Source organism: Schistocerca serialis, chromosome 12 (genome assembly GCF_023864345.2).
Source record: "Schistocerca serialis cubense isolate TAMUIC-IGC-003099 chromosome 12, iqSchSeri2.2, whole genome shotgun sequence".
In the NCBI taxonomy this organism is placed as follows: Eukaryota; Metazoa; Arthropoda; class Insecta; order Orthoptera; family Acrididae; genus Schistocerca; species Schistocerca serialis.
In genome coordinates, this window is record NC_064649.1 from 14,498,448 (window position 1) to 14,520,502 (window position 22,055).

Here is a 22,055-nt window from a genome sequence, read left to right on the forward strand (position 1 = left end):
CCCCCCCCCCCCTTTTTTTTCTATTCAAATGTACCTGTATACCTGACAATGCAACTGTAAGCTGCAAAACTAGTCATTTTAATAAAGGATCATTTAACAGCTGCTGCAGTTTATCAAGATGTAATTCCAGAGCTGTGGCTGCCCACAGTATAAAATGTTTTGTTATTGAATTATAGTAACTAAATCATTCTATGAGATTCAAATAAAATTTCAACTTTCACAAATAATTCAATCTTTAAGGACATTCCCTATCTGAAAATTATTGTTCAATATTATTTCGACATGTAAATGTAAAATTCAATACATAACTTGGCCTTTTTTCCCCCTATAATACTTCCTCTGACAGTGTGCTCCCAACTGACTATATGTGTAGAAACCACATTAATGAGTACCATGCTGGTGCATACAACTCGCTGTTGAGCCAAGATATGCTGAACTGAAAGTTGTCACAACTCAAAGAGATCATATCTGTTTTCATTTCAGTTGAGATGCAGCAATCATGACCTCACAATGTGGCATTTATCCATAAAATCACTCACATTTTTTGTGTGTTTCATTGCTTTAACTCTTGTGTTCAGAAATTTTCTCATCAGCGTTCTGTAAACCATGTACTGATTTGTTCCATCACTATGTAACTTTGGCTCGTATGGCCCCACAGAACTTGATTAAAAAACCACAGGGAATCAATGATCAGATCAGGAGAAGGGATAGCTAGTCAAGGAGACAGGGAAAAGTGCAGGAGATGTGAAGACCATCGGAAGATGTAAGATTGTGAAGTGTGAACAAAAAATGTTTGAAAACACAGTAAATGGAAGTTGTGGACAAAATAGGACAAAATACCTTCACTCCCCTTCCACTTATTTGACATAAACCACAATACACTTTTGGTAATCTTCATTATACTCCAATATTTCAGTTGCAACTGGCTGTAGAGCCAGCCTGCCTCAGAGCACCATTCTGTCACTGTGCAAATGCTTAAAAAATGGATGTTTTATGCAAAGTCCAAAAATTTTTCGTAATCTGAATGAATGCTGAAAAAAAGTGTAAGCTTGAAGGAAATTCAAGTAAAATAATTTAGTGGCCTACTTTTAATACTAATTTATAAAAGTATTCTGAAGCATATAAGTGGTCTGATATGAAAAGTACTAATTTGCACGTTTTCTTTGGAAATGCTGTCTTTCCTAAATCTGTACAGCAACACTTGCCTGGAGATTCTCATTCTTTGTCGCAAAGAATCTAGTTGGAATCTGAGGGAAAGAAAAACTAGACTCTATTACAGGGTGTATACATGGAAAAAAAAAAATCCCTGGGTTTTTCCCAGATTTCCTGTTAAAAATACACTTTTTCCCAGGTGAAAATAAACTTTCTCCATGTTAAGTGACAGTATACTTTCCCTCGGAGCTCTACAACTTACTAGTCTTTTGAATGGGAAAGGTTTTATACTCAAGCATATACATTGTCAGCACTTTAGGAAAAAAAAAAAAACCAATGTGTTTAGGAAAGATCTTTGATGTGCAGCAACATGTAAACTGCATTTTGATGTGCAGCAACATGTAAATTGCGTATCTTCTTATTAAGAAAGTATAAACATGAATTCCATCAAATAGAGCTCATTGGTTTCCGAAGGTCTGAAAGAGAGATTGCCGTGTAGTTTTGTCAAGCAATCATAGCTCACATCACATCATCTCGCCGGCATATGACAGCAGATGGTCGCAGTATAGGACACATGATGATGTTAGCCAACAGCAACATCACTATTAAGTGTCATGAACATACAAATAAGAAAAGTTAATGGTTTAAATTACTTTACATATAGTATAGCTATAAGCAAAGCTAAGATTTCAAAAGTAACATTGGTCCTTTTTTCAAGTGTTACTCTAAAATTTTAAATAATCAAATATAGGCTAGTCTACAGGGTTTGAAATTTTTCTAAGTGGCTGGTCCTCAAAAGAGTGTCAACTGCTCTGTAATTTAATAAATTCATCGCACATTTTCACATGGAACATTACTCATCTTCTATACTTTGAGAACAACGCTTCTCAAACCACCGTTTGCAATATTTTCCCATGACCTGTTAGAAAATGTAAACAATTGTAACATCACCCTCATCGAAAGCTGTTTGTTGTTATGCAGTATTGCACAGTTTTTGTCCTACAGCCATTGACATTTTGCTGTCAGTAGACAGTTGTGTGTGGACTGTGTTTTGTTGTAAATAGCACATTTTTTTGCAATTTAAGTTTCATTTTGGTGTTTTTCTCTTGTTTATGTTTTGGTGCTGCAGTATTATTCTGCAGTAGTGGGCTAAAAAGGATTCTTTATTGGTTGCCCCAGGACATATACACCCCATATTATTGTGAAAAGAATGTCGAAGAGCTATTACAAGCCATTAGGCATATTATTTGAGCTGACATATCAAGACTGAATGCCCCAGATTAAAGTACAGGAAATTTTTGTCATCAATGCTGGAATTGTTATTTAAGAAGAGAGGTTTATTTGTGAACTAAAAGGATAATTATTTCCAGTATGCCGAGAAGAATAACGTAACAAAATTCGACAACCAGAATCTAACAGAGATTTAGTTGGCTACAATAGATTTCATTTTCTATAAGCAATGTGCATGGTCACCCATATGATTCTTCTTTTTTTGATAAAATGATTAACTCTCAGAGAAAAGAATACTGTTCTGGCTATGAAAGGGCAGTAGTAGACATGTTAAAACATCCCTTTATTTCACTTTGATTACTGTATAGTTTTGAATCTGAAGCAATTTTCTATCATCTGCATAGTATAATCAATCAAAATGTTGCTCTACATAGTCAGGTGGGTTCAGTTCTGTCCTAGATACACTTGGTGTTACGGCCTTGTTATTGAGTTCAGCCAACCCAACATTTTTAATATTGTGTGACTGACAAAATGTACAAAATCCAAGAAAGAGCAATAACAATGAAAGACCAAGAAAGGAAATGCTCACATTAGAAAGAATCTTTTGGTCCTCCTGATGAATCTATACACTGAAGCAGCAATGATGGAAATAAAAAGAAGGTTCACAAGTAGGACTAAAACTGCATATCAATTAATAGATTCACGAATGAGATTACTTCCTCCCAGTGAAAGTGAAGAAAAATGAACAGTCTAAATGCATGTGCACACGAAGCCTCTTTTCTCGTGTGAAATCGCAGACGCACGGGAATAAAACGGCATGCACAACAATTAGGGGAAAGAATGGGTTTTCTCATGTCCAACACGATGCCTCATTGTGCAAGCAGTCTGACATGGATCACCTTCTTTGCTTGGGAGCTTGTGCTGTGTTTATTGTGATGAAAAGGTGACAAGAAGAAGAAAATGCAAAAGTGCCTGTAGGTAAAGAAGTATTTCAATAACAGAGGTATGAAAAATATAATGTGAAAATATTGTGTCTGCAAACTTCAAAAGAAGGTCACAGAGAGATTCTACATTTTCTGCTTGGGAAACAGCAGTGATAAGGCTGGCAACAATATTTTGTCAGCTAGAAATTGGCGACTTATACAGCAGTCAAATATTTAATTCACATTTCAAAACAAAGCATTCCACTGTTTATTCCTGGGACCAAGCAATGCTTGAGGTAGGTTCTTGGTCTTTATGTGAAGGTTAATTAATTTTCAATGTATCATTTGTCTTTTATTTTATAAAAAATTGTTTACACAACTTTAATCATGAAATATTATGTGTAGATCAACATCCTCAGACCCAGTAAGTTTGGGAATTTCATAGATGCCAGAATCCATTAGAACAGTCATAGTGATTTCCAATTTTGTATTATTATTCTTATTATTATTATTATTATTATTTTGAGTCCTTTATTTCGATTTTTAATAGTCTGTCGAAGAGTTACACCCAGTTCTTTTGTTCAGATGTCAGGCTCCTCAGCGGTAGTGCCAATAAATTGCCATAGCATAAATATTTGTGCACAGTTTTCATACACACTTTTTGTAAAGTTCTTCCTTATTCTTCTCTGCTTTTCAACTTCGAAAGTTATGGTACCTTATTTTTTACAGTAATACTGTCGGAAACTTTTTATGTAATGCTTGACGCTCACAGCACCACATCTCAAATTTTTAGATGCAGCATTCCATATGACTTTTCTTTGCTTGTAATTATAGGGTGTATATGTGGACAAGAAAAAAAAATTTCTGGATTTTTCACGGTTGTCCCAGTTAAGAACACACTTTTTCCTGAGTGATAATACACTTTTTCCATGTTAAGTAACAGAATACTTTCTCTCAGAACCACAAAACTTTTCGATCCTTTGAATGATTAAGGTTTTAAACACCGGTGTAGAACTTTCCCACACTTTAGAAAATGAACAAGCCACCCCGCAAAAAAAGAAACATACATTTTGGAAAGATCTTTGATGTGCAGCAGCATGTACGCTGCATATTTTCGTACTGCGAAAGTATATATTTGAATTCCACCAAAAACAGCACGTTGGTTTCCGAAGCATTGAAATCGAGATTGCGATGCATTTTAGTAGGTCAATCACAGCTGATGTCATGTGATCTCACCAGCCGATGATAGCAGATATTCAGAGCATATGACATGTGACGTAGTCAGCCAATAGCAACCAACATCACTGTTCAGTAGCGTGCACACATAAATAGGCAAAGTTAATGGTTTAAACTAATACACATAGTGTAGCGACAAGAGAAATTAAGCTTTCACATATAATATTGGTCTTTTTGCAAGTGTTACACTTTAATACAGGTACATCACACAAATGTACTGGTAAAATTTTAAATTACATAAGTGTCTGGGTTCGAAATTCTTCTAAGTGGTTGGCCCTCAGTGTGTTAAGCTTTAAATGAGAATCAAATGCTCTGTGATTTCAGAAATTCAAAGCACATTCGCACACTTAACTTAATTCATCTTGCATAAAATGAAATTTACTTTGAAAATAACGCTCTTCAACCACCATCCGCAATATTTTGCTGCGACCTGTTACACTTTGTTTCAGCAGTTGTCAGAGAGCGACAGAAAACGACTTTACTGCACGTGCGCAGCTACAATGACATAGGAAGCCCACATGTTTGTACCTATATAACTTTAAGAGATCTCACATAACGTCGTAAACAAAACAGAACATCAGAGGGTATTCCACAAGATAGACTAAAATGCATAATTCGCCTGAAAGTGCACATTTGTATATCCAGATTCACGAAGAAGTATGCCTCAACCTGATATTAAGCTTTTCAGTGTGGTTTTCGGGCTGCAAATTTTCTTGGAGTACCACTAATGTATTCTCATGTTTGATTCTTTATTATGGCATAATGCCATGTGTACCAGGAGATAAAAACGGGTACTTGTAATTCAGCAAAGAGTTGACACTAACCAATACTGTGGAATGAAACACTTCATTTCAAATAAATTGATTGCCTCTGCAGAAAAGATTAACAAATGCCAAATTTCTTTAGCAAAGCAACAAAAATAACTCAGTGTTGTGCAAGACAATTAGTGCTTGACTGCCAAAAACCTGGAAATAAAATCAAATCAGGAAACTAAAACTGATGACATATTTCAACCGTCCATAAGTATGTGAATGCATTATAATTCACTTCCTAACTCTCACAGATATCCATTTTGTCTTCATTTAACATGAGAGTTATAAACAAAGAAGAAACAGAGAAACCACTAAACCTAAACACGGTTCACAAGGAGACTATTTTGTGGAAACTACCGCCCTCTCCACGGCAACTTAGACAGCTCTGCGCATGCATGAATTTGGCAGCTTGGGTTCGCCAGAAGAATTTTTCTGACTAGTGTCTGGCTGCTTGTTGCTACTGCTAATACAGCTAACAACCGTGCTTCAAGTAGCCATAAGCGGGAGCAGGTACTGCTCATACGCAACTCAACTACCCATGCGTGCGAGCCTGCTGGCAACTGCTCAACCAAACCTAATGTAAACCATTTGATGTCACGGTCATCCGAACCAGTTTGTTGTTATCAAGTATTGCATAGTCTTTGTCCTAAATCCTTTGGCACTTTACGGTGTTGGCAGACGCTTGTGTGTGCATTGCAACTTGAGGTTATTTTGGTTTTCTTTCTCTCGTTTAAGTTTTATTGCCGCAGTGTTATTCTGCAGTAGCAGACTAAAGTAAAATTCTTTGTTAGAGTATCACTTCCTGCCAGTCAAAATTACAAAAATTTAACTGAAAACTAAAACAATGAAAATTTCCAGTTTTCTCCCGGATGAAAAAATTCCGGAGTTTTCCCTGGATTTCCCGAGGTTTATACACCCTGAATTATCTATAAATTTAGCATGTTTCCTTTGGAGCCAGCAGACATTACTGCACATAAACAACTTCACAGCATAACTTCAACACACTACACAATGAAACACACATGGCCCCAGCCGCCTGTCATCTGCTAAAAAGATTCCCACAGAAATTGGTAAGCAATGCACCATATGTATGGCCTCCATTTCCAGGAAATTACACACACACAAATTCACATGTGTACTTGCGCTGTTGGAAACTTATGTGCATGTGCAAAGCTGAACACAAGAAAAGGCATCGTTTGGATACACCTTCATGAATAGAGAACATTGGCTGAATGTAAAACCGAAGGGGACACAGCTGAGCACTACAATGGTGGTTGTTGCCTATACAAAACTTATCTCTGGGAGATAATAATTACACACACACACACACACACACACACACACACACACACACACACAGAATTTTGCAATCATTATGCAGTTAATTTTCTCAAAGTGTTTGTGACACAGTCACTGGATTGCCCTACACTGTCTCACTGTCTGACCTTGCTCTCGGTGAGTGTTTTTCAGGTAAGATGAAACTCACAAGCAAGAGTCCTCATGGATGGACTCGACGTTTTGTAACCACCCATATGATGGTGTAGGAAAAGAGAAGTAGATTGCTCCTGACGGGATTCAGATCCACAACCTGGAGCATATCAACCAATCAACTTAAACACTAGGCTATGGCACTGTTTTATAGTGCGTGTCATTTTCAAGGCTCCAGTGGACCTCAAGAAATCTTGATATTCTTTTTTATCAATTACTTATAAACGAGGGCCCACCAGAGGAATGACTGCAAGGTGTAATACTTGGGATTGTAACTACACCATCATATTAGTGGCTTCAAAAGTCCACCACTAAGGATCTTTGCTTGTCATTCAGAATTATTGATGGAATCTCCAGCAGTCTGCACCTGTGTCATGCTCTGTTCTACAGTAGACATGTGAACCCCAAGTTGTGACCCGATATACTACCGATGAAATCTCACCGAATGAGTACTTTGACACCACCCTCACTAACCTCGGTTCCTCTGATACGGACCTTTCGAGACAGTGGCTAATTCTGTGCTCGTCACAGACACTTGCCTTGTGTCATCTGTTGTTCAACTTATCACAGATGTTAATGCAAATGTGGAATGTCACTGACAATTTCCTTTCAATTTTGCAGCCATGAAAATAGTTTGTATGCCTTCAGTCCCATACACACACATCGATATCACGTGTGAATATGCTGCAGCCTGCAGTACACCTCTACATCTGTGTGGCACTTTGTAGTAGAGACCACAGCCTCTGGCAGCTGAAGTCAGACACTCTGACTCCAACTTTGCAGCTGACAAAGTTGCTGCAATTTACAGCTATGAATACAATGATAGATACTAAAAAATTAATGGGAAGAAATTCTAAGCATTAAACAGATCTAAATATATCTAGATACATAGAGGTTATTCAGTTACTGTAAACTGTCAATCTCTGTTTATGATAATCACATACAATAAGTACAGTCTGGCCGTATCACAGCATTATGCTTTTTTGGAGAATATATATAGACATCTCTAAACCAATACTAAACTTATGAAGGTGACAAATTAATTTGTCGAATCCGGTAAAGCAAAATAGGAATATATTTGTACCTGACAACTGAATTTTATTGCAAAAAGAATATGTACTACAGCTGCTGAAATCTACAGTTGGCATAATCCGTATCACTTCAGGCAGGGGGGTTACCTTCATAGTCTCTGATGTTATTGAATTTAGCATATGTTAAAATCCAGGAGTAAGTAAGAAACATGTATTTTTTGTTTTCTCCAAAAAACATTCCTGCCCCGAGATACAGGCCTCCAAAGATGACACAGCAAACACCATTTTGAAGATGCGAATTTTGGAAAAAATTTTAAAATGTTGTATCTCTGGAACAGTTCTAGGTATTTTTTTTTTATTATTTTAAAGATAATTGTTTATGATTACAAAGAAATCCTCCATTTAGACTTATCTGTCAAAGTTCTTATACTATAGCATTATGAACTTTTTTATAATTTACGGAATTTTTTTTTTTCAAAAATGCCAATCCATAACATTTTGATTTTTTTTCTGTTGATTAGTACCATATAGTTCTACATTGGAAAGAAGAGCTTCCACCTTTAGGTTGAACACGTTTTACAAACAATTGAAATTTTTGCCATACATAAAACCTGTTTTATCACCACATTATCACATAACACGCTCATAAAAAATCAAAACCTAGCCTCATTCAACATAATTTTAGTTTTGAAAGATGAGTACAAGACTAATTTTTCAAGCATTTTAAATGGCTCCAAAATGTACGTGAAAGGTCTAAAGTCTTAAAGGTTTCTATTCATACAACCTCTGTGCACTCTGTTCTGTACGGAAATTAGCCAGTCATCCCCCCTTGATATAGAGTGATGCCATCCTGTTGAATTTGGTTACTGAAGAGGCTTCTAAGGAATCTGAGACCATGCAGTGAGTTCTATGTTTTCGTGAGGAATTTGCCAGATGACACAGTTGCAGTGTATGTCATGAAAAGGACTGTTTGAAATGTCTTCTGACTGGGGCCAAGTGAGAGTGAAGTGTGCTGACTATTTGCATATCCATAAAAGAGTGATATATAAGACAAACAAAAAAGCAGACTTTGTTCAGGTTGAAATACTTGTTCTCATTTGAATACTGTTTCAAAGTGAAAATGTTTCCAGTGACGACTTTTTGTGTTCTAAATGTTTTGACATAACAACAACAATGATAGTATCTGAACAAGGTGAAGCCTCCCATGGTGCAAATGATACAGATTCTGCATCAATAGAGGAAGAATTAAATACCCTGAATCAGTCAACTACAGAAGTAGGTGTTAGTCCTGTTAAGAAACTGTGGTCAATGAAGTCAAGTCATAAGCTCTGTGGATCAAGAAAGTGCAGAGAAATTACTAAAGCTATGGATGAATACACTACAGCAAAACTGACCACACTCTTCAAAGTAGAAATTCCATCCTCAGAAGAAAATGAACCAAAGCACTCTTGCACCTCTTGCCAGGAATTTTTCACAGATATCAATTCAGCTGTTGAATATTGTGCAGTGAAAAGGTGCATGTTTTAACTAGTATTCAAGAGCCATTTTCGAAGAAAACAATTTTGCACCACATTCCATCAGTATCAAAGTACATGGTAGACAAATCAAGACATGTGAGGTCTGTAAAAGGAGTATTTGCAAGACCAGATCCCTATTATGGTCATCCTGTAGAAGCAGCCCAAGTTCAAATAGTGCAGTCATTTTATCTGGAAGGTAAATGGGACTGTTCTCAACAGAGTGCCAACAAAAAGACACTATAACTGAAACAGTTGAAGCTCAAAAAGTTGTGAAAGCGAAGAGGTACATGACTCGCAGTATTAAAGGAATGTTTGAAATTTGTAAGAGCAATTATAGAACTTTACATATTGAAAGATCAAAATTTTATGCACTACAACCAAAGTGGGTAGTTCCACATCCACGTAGAGATGTCTGTTTATGTGTATACTGTGCGAATTTTCAACTTTGTGTGGTAACTTTGAAGAACTTACTGGAGCACATGACAAACACCTTAGTTGGGCGTGTGATGTCATTATAGTCTGTGACGTAAAGTGAGAGACTTGTTTGTTTCAAGAATGTGGTGACTGCCCCGGAAAAGGAGGACTGTCTTTACAGATACTTGGCCTGGAAAATGTAGCAGATAACTCTGCAGAAATTACATATGCAACATGGGAGGAAAATAAACTAATTGAGGAAACTGTTGCATTTGACAGTTTCAATGATGAACTTTGTAAATAGTCAGTCTGAAGAAATTGCAACAACACCACACTGCTGCAATAAAAGGGCGTGTACAGGCTGAAGAAGTATGTTTAGTGCTTCACCGTGATTTTGCTGAGAACTGGTTTGTAATTCTGTTTCTAAGTACAGGGTATAATTGGAGTAATGACCAGGTTTCATTTTTACAGCAGTGACATATTTTCAAAACAAGACCACAAGTATTGCAATTATAAGTGATGACACAGGACATGACTCAGCACAAGCTTTCCTAGCAATGTGCAAAATTCTTCAACTGCAAACAGGGGCAGAGAAAATCATCATTATTTCTGATGGTGCTCCTAGTCATTTTACAAATCGTTACCAGCTGTTTGAATTGAGTAAGTCGCTTGTGTCAACTGACTGGGTATACAGTGCTACTGGTGACAGGAAGGGGCCTCAGGATGGAGTAGGAGGCCTGCTGAAGCACCAGGCTACAAAACATAATCTTTTCAGACCAAATATAGCTGCGATTCAGAATGCTGAGCATTTTACGAGAGTCTTAAAATCTTACACATCCACAGCTCTCATTCTTTTGTCCAAAGAGGAAATGAAGGAATTCTGTGGGCAGAAAATAGAATAATGGTCCAAACAAACTACTACTGTGAAAGGAATTCAAAAGTAACATTTTTGGACTCAAAGTGATGGGCGAACTCATATTGCACGCGCTTTAAAGAGCAAGAAAGAAGAAATTTTGTTGATTTGCTAAACACCTCAGAATCAGCAGGATAATATTCAGAATCACAATGTGAGAAGGGGGACACATTTTTAGTTAACTGAATGGCTAATTTCAGTTCAAAACAGAGTGCACAGAAGTTGTATAAATTGAAACTCTTAAGTCTTTGGACCTTTCACATAAATTTTGGAACCATTTAAAATGTTTGAAAAATGAGTCTCTTACTCATCTTTCAAAACTACAATTATGTTAGGTTTTGATTTTTATGAGCCTGTTATGTGATGATAAAACAGGTTTCACGTATGGCAAAAATTTCAATTGTTTATAAAACCTGTTCAACATAAAAGTGGAAGTTCTCCTTTTCAGGGAATGTAGAACTATATGGTATAAATCAACAGAAAAAAATAAAAATCATATTGATTGACATTTATGAAGAATAAAAAAAAATTCATATGTTATAAAAAAGTTCAGAACGCTATAGGAAAAGAACGTTGACAGGTAAGTCCAAACGGAGGATTTCTTTATAATCATAAAACAATTACCTTTCAAGTAAAAACAATAACAACACAGTATCTAGCACTATTCCAGAGACACACCATTTTAAAACGTTTTTCCAAAATTTGTATCTTCAAAATGGCATGCACAGTGCCATCTTTGGAGGGTTGTATCTTAGAGCAGAATTTTTTTTGGAGAAAACAAAATAGCACGTGTTCCTTACTTAGTCCTGCATTTTAACGTATGCTAAATTAAATAACATCCGAGATCATGAAGCTAAGATTTTTTCCTAGCCTGCCTGAATTGATATTGACCATGAATATGACTATGAATAAAATGCCAGTTACTAAAAAAAATTGGGAAGAAATTGTAAGCATAAAAGATATCTAAATGTGCATCAATATCAGTGGCTACGGCATGTGCTAAGAATAATGAGACCAATGAGAAAAAGTATCTGTAAATATGACAATCTGGCCTCCAACAAGAAGCACTAAATGCCAGTCAACCATCAGCCAAAGAATTCAAGAAGATTATGGTAAAAGTGTACTTCAGTTTAGTGTGTTTGATGTCCTGTGTCAATTAATGACATGTCTCTCCACCAGTTAAGTTATGTTCCACAGAGCACTTGAACCATTCTTTTATCGAAATTATGTGGAACTAGTCAGTTTACAGCACAGCACAGCACAGTACGGTACAGTACACGTACACACACACACACACACACACACACACACACACACACACACACACACACACACACACGCTAATGTTAACATTAATAACTATATTATTTTTAGTCCTACTCAAGCAACTACACTTAATATTTGCTTGCAACTAACTGTCAGACACACTCGGTAATACTACCAAGAGGAGTGAATACAGCAGCCCACCCCTCACCATACAGAATTGAGGCACTGCAGCATTCGTCTAAGTGCCAGCCAACTGCTCGATTCTTTTATCTGCCGTTGACCAGGGAATCATCTTCACTTCTTCCAGTATTTCTACTCCCCTCACAATTGTCTGTATGGTATTAACAATTACTTTTGATCACATACCTGGAAATTATATTTCTTGATAATATCGCGTTGTAGATTACAGAAGTCTTTATTTATTTCCACTCCAAAAATCTTGGTTGCCTTTGTGTATATGTACGCCTATAAAAAGAACACAGAAGTTTATTTAGGTTATAAATTGTAACTAAAACAAGTTATGTTTCACAATATTTATTAATAGCAAAAGTACACTGTATAGAAGGAAAAATCACAATTTTGTGTTTGTTGCAGTATTTTCATGTTCTTATTTCCAGAGATGGTGCCCAGCTACAAGTTTTATTTGTTTCATTAACTAGTTTGTGGAGACAAACAAATCTGTTGTTGTTCTAACTTACCAAAATCTGTAATTTAACAAAGAAAAAATTTACACTCAGAGGCAGTTTTGGATTCCACAAGTTCTGAGAGATGACTGGTGCATTATAATTTCAAAGTCAAAGTACCTACTTGCTTATATCAATTAATGAATTTAATTTTGAACTGAGTTATACTGTGAATAAAAATCAGTTGAATGTGGAATAATTTGCTAAACAATTTAGCAACTTCAGCTCATTTTTGGTAAAGGGTGTCACATAAAATGTGTCACCATTTTGTTTCTTGGTATACACTTCACTGTCGAGAAACACTCAAGAAACATCTACCACCATGGAAAACCTCTGGACAATTGTTCTAGAGCTCAGATCATGCCCAAATATGTCCACTGTTTTGATTCCCAACTTCCTTGACACAAACACTAATACTAGCGATAACCCTACAGCACACTTCTTCCATGATTTGACTGCAAGAGTGAAGGCGCCCAAGCTCAATTAAATCATGTAGACGTTAGGGAAAAATTGTTTCTTTTTGATACTGCAAAAGAAAGAAGTTACACAGGTTCAGGTCTGGACTATTGGGGGCCAAAATTGCCTCTCATAGAAATGTCTTGGAAATCTGAGTGAAATGTCCCATATTGGAAAACACTCGTGTAAGATATCCAACACAGTGTTTGCGTGTGGAAGGGCAATACAGTAGCAAGAGGCTACAGAATAGAATTATTTTGGAGCATGCTCAAATAAAGTGCACTGCTAACAGTTTTTTTTTTTTTTTTTAAAAAAGTCTAAGAAGTCCATGACTGGAAATTGCAACCCACACTGTAATCCTTGCAGCACGATGTCATTCATGATGCAGTTGCTGTTTTTCAGTACCTCAACAGTGTTTATTTTATTTGTTAATCATCCTGGAGGACCTCTTCACTATGGATCAATTGGAATGAAAGTAAATCTAATCTAATCTAAAAACAGACCATCCAAATGAAAATGCACCTCATCTGAAAACCAAACGTCATTGAGAGTTTGTTTCCTATCCTCCGTGCAGCGGGCAAACAGAAGTCTCTGCCTCTTGTAGTCTGCAGAGAGCTTATGAGCAGAGGTAAACTTTGTACACGTACATCTGGAGATCACTTTTAAGAATCCATTGAACAGAGCATCTGGATATGCTCTATTGCATTGCTCCCTTTCTGCACGTTTCACCGGGGCTTCCTTGTAGAGCAACTTGTACCACTTGAGTACTCTCCGGCAAACAAACAGGCTTCAGCCGAGGTGGTTTCGCTTCCAATATTGAACCTTCCTGTGCAACCTGATCATACAGCCTGTGAATTGTTATCTTGTAAGGGACCCACCTTGTGTTAAACTGTTGTCAAAACTCCTCTGAGTCAAAATAGGACTTCTCACTTCGTGAAAAAGAAACACAACTGGCGATCACTGCTGTAGTTTAGCCTTCCTAAGTCAGCCATGTTGTAAACACTAGTCTCCTAGTGAAGGTATCATGAACTGCACATGATTTCGTAAGTCATTTGTTTCTCCAGCTCAACTGTTACTACAGTTGAGATGCTCAACAGGATATCTAATGTGACTTATAAATTATGTAAGGAACAAATTGTGACTTTTGTTTGCCACCCTTTAGATTGAATACAGGACCACACCTGTAGTCCTCTACACATTTTCCACCGTATTTCAAACAGCACCACCGAGAGATCTGCTGTGGCCTCACCAGCCAGTGAGGTCACTCAGATGTCCACAGGTGGGGCCACCTCATGCCAGAGCCACTAACTGCTCTTATATTATGTACTATATGTGCGCCTATCATCCATCTATTTCCAGACAAGCTCCACACTGAACATGAAACAACATTGTTTTCCAAACAATATTAAATAGGAGCAAACACGTCTCTTTCCTCTGCCGGTCATGACATGACAAGGCTACTTCACGAACTAGATTCTACTTCTACCCTACGATTCCGTTACACTTTTGCTAACACTTGTCTCCCCTCAGACCGCAACTGTGGTCTTCAGTCTGAATAGCATTTTGACTCAGCTCTCCACGCTACTCTATCTCGTGCAGTCCTCTTTATTTCTGCGCAACTACTACATCCTACATCTACAGGGTGTTTCAAAAAGAATATATGTTTTTTGAATGCATATATTTATTAAACTTTAAGACATATGAATATGAAACTTTACACACATATTTACGAACCTCTCAAGTTCAGATTACAGTTGTTCAGTATGCCCTCCATCAGCGACATGAACAGTATCACATCGATACTCAAATTCCTCCCATACTGGGGCAAGTATGTCCTTCGGCACTGATGTTATGGCAGTATGGATTCGGTTCTTCAACTCTTCCAGGTTCTGTCAGAGTGGTGGTACATAAAAGTTGTCTTTAACAAAACCCCACAGGAAGAAATCAGAGGGTGTCAAATTCGGTGACTGTGGAGCTCAAGTGAGACATGCTAAGTTGCCAGCTCCTTCATGACCAATCCAACAGTTTGGTAGAGTTTCATTCAGATATTCACACATTTGGTAACTCCAGCGAGAGGGTGCCCGGCTTGTTGAAAAATGAAGTTGTCTTCATGCAGCCTCGGAAACAACCAGTTTTGTAACATAGCCTGATACTGCTGACCGTTAACCGTGTTTCCATTAAAGAAGAGTGGGCCATAAACTGATGATCGAGATATCGCACAAAACACGTAGACTTTGGGCGAATCTCGTACATGTTCAATGGCTGCATGTCGGTTCTGTAGGTCCCAAATTTGAACATTGTGTTTGCTGACCTGACCACTAACGTGGAAAGTCGCTTCATCACTGAACACAATGCATTGTGTGAAAGTATTATCATTGGCAATAGCATCAAGAATCTCATTACAAAATGCCACAGGTCTCCGTTTGTCATCAGGACGCAGAGTTTGTAACAGCTGTAACTTGTATGGCTTCATAGCCAACTGACGTCTCAAAACACGCCAAATTATTGTTGTAGGCAGTTGTAACTCCCTACCGACACCACAAGTTGAAGGGCTATGTTGGAAAGCGGTTTGAATTCATGCAACATTTTCTTCAGGAACATGAGGGCGGCCAGGACTCTTTCCTATACAAACACATCCTGTATCTAGAAACTGTCGATACCATCTGCGAATGTTCCACCCATTCGGAGGATCAATATGGTACATCAACGTGAAATGTCTTTGCACTGTAATCACGGAATTGCACTTTGCAAACTTGAGAACACAAAATGATTTCTGCTGCAGAGTAGCCATTTTAAACATTTGACGGTTACCAAGCAAACAAGAGACAACACTAGACTATGTACTCATTTCTCCAATAACCAAGCCGAGGCGCAGTGATCCGAAAGTTTGGACAAAATAATACTTTGCAATATGTATATTCTTTTTGAAACATCGTGTACTTGATCCTGCTTCATGTTCTCAAACCTTAGTGTCCATCCACAGTATTTCCCACATAATCAAAGTGATGATTCCTTTCTGCCTGGGGACATGTCCTATCAACCAACTCCTTATTTTAGTCAAGTTGTATCACACCTCCACATTTTATCATGCCATGTTTCTACATCTTTCAGATATGCTGCACAAATTTCATGAGATTCGATTAGATTAATTATTCATTCCATAGAACCATAAAAGAGGGAATCATTCTGGGTGTGGAACAAGTCAGATAAACACATTACAAAAATGTAATTAGAAAAACTTGAGTTTCATTAATTTTAATGACCCTCAGTCAACAAACAGTAAAATTATGTACATGAATTAAATTTAAACTTCTAATATTTATAGGTTTAATACTTACATCTGCTTTCATTAAATCTATCATTCAGATATTTACTAGTTTCTTGTCTATTACAACTAAGTACTGTCAAAAATTAAAGTAAATTATTCATTTCAACGATCCTCAAATTAAGAACAGTCAGATTATGTACAAGATTTAAAATTAAACTTCCACTATTTACAGACTTAAGACTTACATCTGCTTTCCAAACATCCATCATTCACACAGTAGGTAGTTACAAGGCTGTAACAACCAAGTATTGTCAAAAATTAAAGTATAATATATTTCATTAAAATGGTCTACTACACTTGTTGAGAAACTCATGGATGGAATAGAAGGAGCTGTCCACCAAAAATTCTTTTACATTATGTTTAAATTGTGCCTTGTCTGAAACTAAACTCTTAACAGTTGCTGGTAACTTATTGAAAATATGCGTTGCTGAATACTGGACTACTTTCTGGGAAAGAGTAAGTGATTTTAATTCTTTATGTTGTTGTTGTTGTTGTTGTTGTGGTCTTCAGTCCTGAGACTGGTTTGATGCAGCTCTCCATGCTACTCTATCCTGTGCAAGCTTCTTCATCTCCCAGTACCTACTGCAGCCTACATCCTTCTGAATCTGCTTAGTGTATTCATCTCTTGGTCTCCCTCTACGATTTTTACCCTCCATGCTGCCCTCCAGTACTAAATTGTTGATCCCTTGATGCCTCAGAACATGTACTATCAACCGATCCCTTCTTCTGGTCAAGTTGTGCCACAAACTCCTCTTCTTTCCAATTCTGTTCAATACCTCCTCATTAGTTATGTGATCTACCCATCTAATCTTCAGCATTCTTCTGTAGCACCACATTTCGAAAGCTTCTATTCTCTTCTTGCCTAAACTATTTATCGTCCATGTTTCACTTCCATACATGGCTACACTCCATACAAATACTTTCAGAAACGACTTCCTGACACTTAAATCTATACTCGATGTTAACAAATTTCTCTTCTTCAAAAACGCTTTCCTTGCCATTGCCAGTCTACATTTTATATCCTCTCTACTTCGACCATCATCAGTTATTTTGCTCCCCAAATAGCAAAACTCCTTTACTACTTTAAGTGTCTCATTTCCTAATCTAATTCCCTCAGCATCACCCGACTTATTTCGACTACAATCCATTATCCTTGTTTTGCATTTGTTGATGTTCATCTTATACCCTCCTTTCAAGACATTGTCCATTCCGTTCAACTGCTCTTCCAAGTCATTTGTTGTCTCTGACAGAATTACAATGTCATCGGCGAACCTCAAAGTTTTTATTTCTTCTCCATCGATTTTAATACATACTCCGAACTTTTCTTTTGTTTCCTTTACTGATTGCTCAATATACAGATTGAATAGCATCAGGGAGAGCTACAACCCTGTCTCACTCCCTTCCTAACCACTGCTTCCCTTTCACGTCCCTCGACTCTTATAACTGCCTTCTGTTTTCTGTACAAATTGTAAATAGCCTTTCGCTCCCTGTATTTTACCCCTGCCACCTTCAGAATTTGAAAGAGGGTATTCCAGTCAACATTGTTAAAGGCTTTCTCTATGTCTACAAATGTTAGAAACGTAGGTTTGCCTTTCCTTATCTTTCTTCTAAGGTAAGTCGTAGGGTCAGTATTGCCTCACGTGTTCCAACATTTCTACAGAATCCAAACTGATTGTTCTTATATTGTTCTTATTCCTGGTATTGATACTGTGTACTAAGCAGTTAGTTGGAAAAAGAGTTGTATTATTTACAACAAACTTCATTAAGGAGTAAATATACTGAGAAGCTGTGTTAATATGCCCAATTCTTTGAGTACGTTTCAACATGATGATCTTGGATTTACACTATTCATTACTCTTAGTATACGCTTCTGTAGTCTAAAAATTTTTTCTCTGTTTGTGGAGTTACCCCAAAATATGATACCATATGACACAATGGAGAGAAAATAAGCAAAATATGCCAGTTTTTTTATATTTATATCTCCTATGTCTGGCATCATTCGCATTGCAAACACAGATTTGTTTAGGCACTTTAGCAGTTCTTTAGTATGTTGCTCCCAACTGAATTTACTATCAAGACATGTTGTCACATTGCTGTGGTTCATCACCACTGTCGACAGCCTTGGGGAAGTAGGCCATGCTGTTCTCTGCACTATCTATAGCATGGATCACAAGCGGGCTTTCTGTCTTTGATTCTACAGGAATTACACCTAATTTCTCAAGCCATAGAAAACAACTGACCTACTTCTCAATTTGTCGAGGCCGCATCGATTTCTTATTAATGTGCATCCTGAGATATATTTTCATTAAAATTTTCCAGTTTACTACCTAACTTCGTAACTGCCATCACATGTCTTTACTTACACTGTGAACTTATTTATTTATTTGAATAACCCTTTTAGAGGTTGGTTTTATCTCTTTGTGTTTAAGTTTTTGTTGCATCCAGTTTTCCTTCCTCCTTCAAGAGTGTTTTCTTTTTCTTTCTGGGTCCACTTTCATCCTTTTTCAGACCTCTTTCCTGAAATCCTGCCTTTTGTGTTGCCTCTCTAGAAAGTATACTATTATCTATTACATCCATTCTAATTCCAATGTTTTTCATATCTTTTTCAGTTTCAAAATGGTTCAAATGGCTCTGAGCACTATGGGACTCAACTGCTGAGGGCATTAGTCCCCTAGAACTTAGAACTAGTTAAACCTAACTAACCTAAGGACATCACAAACATCCATGCCCGAGGCAGGACTCGAACCTGCGACCTTAGCGGTCTTGCGGTTCCAGACTGCAGCGCCTTTAACCGCACGGCCACTGCGGCAGGCTTTTTCAGTTTCAGTGAGCCACATGGGTTTGGATCTGTAATTGTTCAGCCAGTTGCATATCTACTTGGTTTGCCTGTTATTATCCATTCAGTAGGTGTGGCCATAAAATTGTAGTCTTCTTTTCCTCATTACACTTACTTTTTCCATTTTCAAGTAAGGTTCTCTATTTGATCTTAATCTGTGTTCAACATTACTATTACTTCCAAGTCCCCATATTTTCCTTATAATTCTTCATTCAACTTTTTACAGTTTTTCAAGAACCCTAAATCTTGTTTGTTTAAGGGTTTCTGCTGCATACAGTGTTTCAGGCCATACCACCATTTGATAGTGTGTTAGTTTTGTGTTCCAGGTAATGTTTTTTGTTATATATGTTTTCTGTCATTTGGAATGCCTTTTCCATTTTATGTACTCTATTTTCTATTGACATATTTTCTTCCATGCTGCTTGTTATCCATTCTCCTAGGCATTTAAAACAATTTGTTTCAGATATTCCATTCTTATGAATTTGGAGGGGGCAGCATTAATACTTGTGATGAAATGCGTTTTTTCAAATGATATTTTTAATCCTATTTCACTTTTTTTATAGTTCTGTGATTTGTTCTTTGCAACTATCCACCAAGTCAGTAATTAATGTCATGTCATCTGCAAAAATTAGGAAATATATGGTGATTTTGTTTCGGTTTCTTTCTACTGTAATTACTACTTAGTAATTGGACTCTCTCCATTCTCTCACTACCGTCTCTAATGCGCAGTTAATGACAAACCATCTCCCTGTCTTACTTCTGATTATTTCAAAAGTTTTTGATATTTCCCTGTTGTTTTATTGTCAAATGTAAATTCATTTATAATGCTGATTAGTGCATATCTAATTGGGTCATATGCCTTTTTAAAATCTACGGAAGTTATCATGTGTTTCAAGTTTCTGATTTTCTTCATTTCTGTTATGTTTCTTAGATTTAGTATTTGCTCTGCAAAAGACCTTCCCTTCCTAAATCCTGCTTGGTACTCTCCTAGCTGTGGGCTGAACATTCCTTCAGCTATCTTCTAAACTGCCATGGACAGATCTTATATGTGACTGGTATAATTGTTAGGATCAGTTTTCTAATCTCTTTTATGTAGTGGATGCATTAATCATTACGTCCATGCTGACGGTAATCTGCTTGTTTTCAAAAGTTGAATAATGATTTCTGTTAGACATATAACAATGTTGTCATTAGAGTGTTTCCACAATTCAATTTCCACAATTTTGCAATCACTTTCTCTAGGTAACATCTGTATGTCAGACTTCCAGGGTTGGTATTGATTCTTTTTTTTCTAAATATTGATCTGACATTGAATTTAATGAAAGATAGGTAGGTAGTGGTGTGAATCTAAACCAGCAATTTTTATACCAAGTGCCTGTGTTGCAGAATCTACTTATAGAAATGTGATCGAGTTGTTTCTCACCACAAATCAGATTTTGTGATACCCATGTATTTTGTTTTCAAGGCAGTTTTCTGAAAAATGTATGTTTTAGTACTATGTTATGCTGTCTGCACAGGCTTAAAATTCTTTCTTTGTGCTGCTGGTTCTTTTATGTGCAGCAAATTTCCTACTATTGATCTGTGCTGACATTCTTTGAAAATTTGTGTATAAAAATCTCCAAGTAGTAATGCTGTGTTTTTTAATGAAATGTGATCTCAGGCATTCGACACATCTTACCAAATTTTTTCTGTTTGCTCTCTCTGTGTTCTGTTTTTCTCATTTGTTGGTGCATATGTATTTAAAATAGTTTAAACTTTGTTTGAGGATTTAAATGTTAAATATGCAAAGTCTTTCATTAATTGATTTAAATTCTATTATTGAGTTTTTGATTACAATGAAATTTGTTCCAAATTAGGGTACATTCATCGTAACTCTTTTTGGGTTCGATAAAATCGCTGAGACAGGAAAGATTGTATGAAGATGGAGTGGTGGCCATGAAAGCCCCATTGATGCAGTTGTGTGAGAATACAGTGTCTCCAAGTAGTATCATGTTGTTGTTGTTGTTGTGGTCTTCAGTCCTGAGACTGGTTTGATGCAGCTCTCCATGCTACTCTATCCTGTGCAAGCTTTTTCATCTCCCAGTACCTACTGCAACCTACATCCTTCTGAATCTGCTTAGTGTATTCATCTCTTGGTCTCCCCCTACGATTTTTACCCTCCACGCTGCCCTCCAATGCTAAATTTGTGATCCCTTGATGCCTCAGGACATGTCCTACCAACCGATCCCTTCTTCTAGTCAAGTTGTGCCACAAACTTCTCTTCTCCCCAATCCTATTCAGTACCTCCTCATTAGTTACGTGATCTACCCACCTTATCTTCAGCGTTCTTCTGTAGCACCACATTTCGAAAGCTTCTATTCTCTTCTTGTCCAAACTATTTATCGTCCATGTTTCACTTCCATACATGGCTACACTCCATACAAATACTTTCAGAAATGACTTCCTGACACTTAAATCTATACTCGATGTTAACAAATTTCTCTTCTTCAGAAACGATTTCCTTGCCATTGCCAGCCTACATTTTATATCCTCTCTACTTCGACCATCATCAGTTATTTTGCTCCCCAAATAGCAAAACTCCTTTACTACTTTAAGTGTCTCATTTCCTAATCTAATTCCCTCAGCATCACCCGACTTAATTAGACTACATTCCATTATCCTTGTTTTGCTTTTGTTGATGTTCATCTTATATCCTCCTTTCAAGACACTGTCCATTCCATTCAACTGCTCTTCCAAGTCCTTTGCTGTCTCTGACAGAATTACAATGTCA

At 37.0% G+C, this 22,055-nt stretch overlaps 1 protein-coding gene across 1 annotated transcript in view; it reads right to left on the bottom strand.

The window, feature by feature from the left end:
- Window positions 1-22,055, bottom strand: part of LOC126428286 (uncharacterized) — a 76,968-nt gene that overhangs the window by 9,570 nt on the left and 45,343 nt on the right. Inside the window, exon 5 of the mRNA XM_050090203.1 lies at window positions 12,349-12,447. Within this exon, the coding sequence (XP_049946160.1) occupies window positions 12,349-12,447 (99 nt within the window). The remainder of the gene's footprint in view (window positions 1-12,348; window positions 12,448-22,055) is intronic.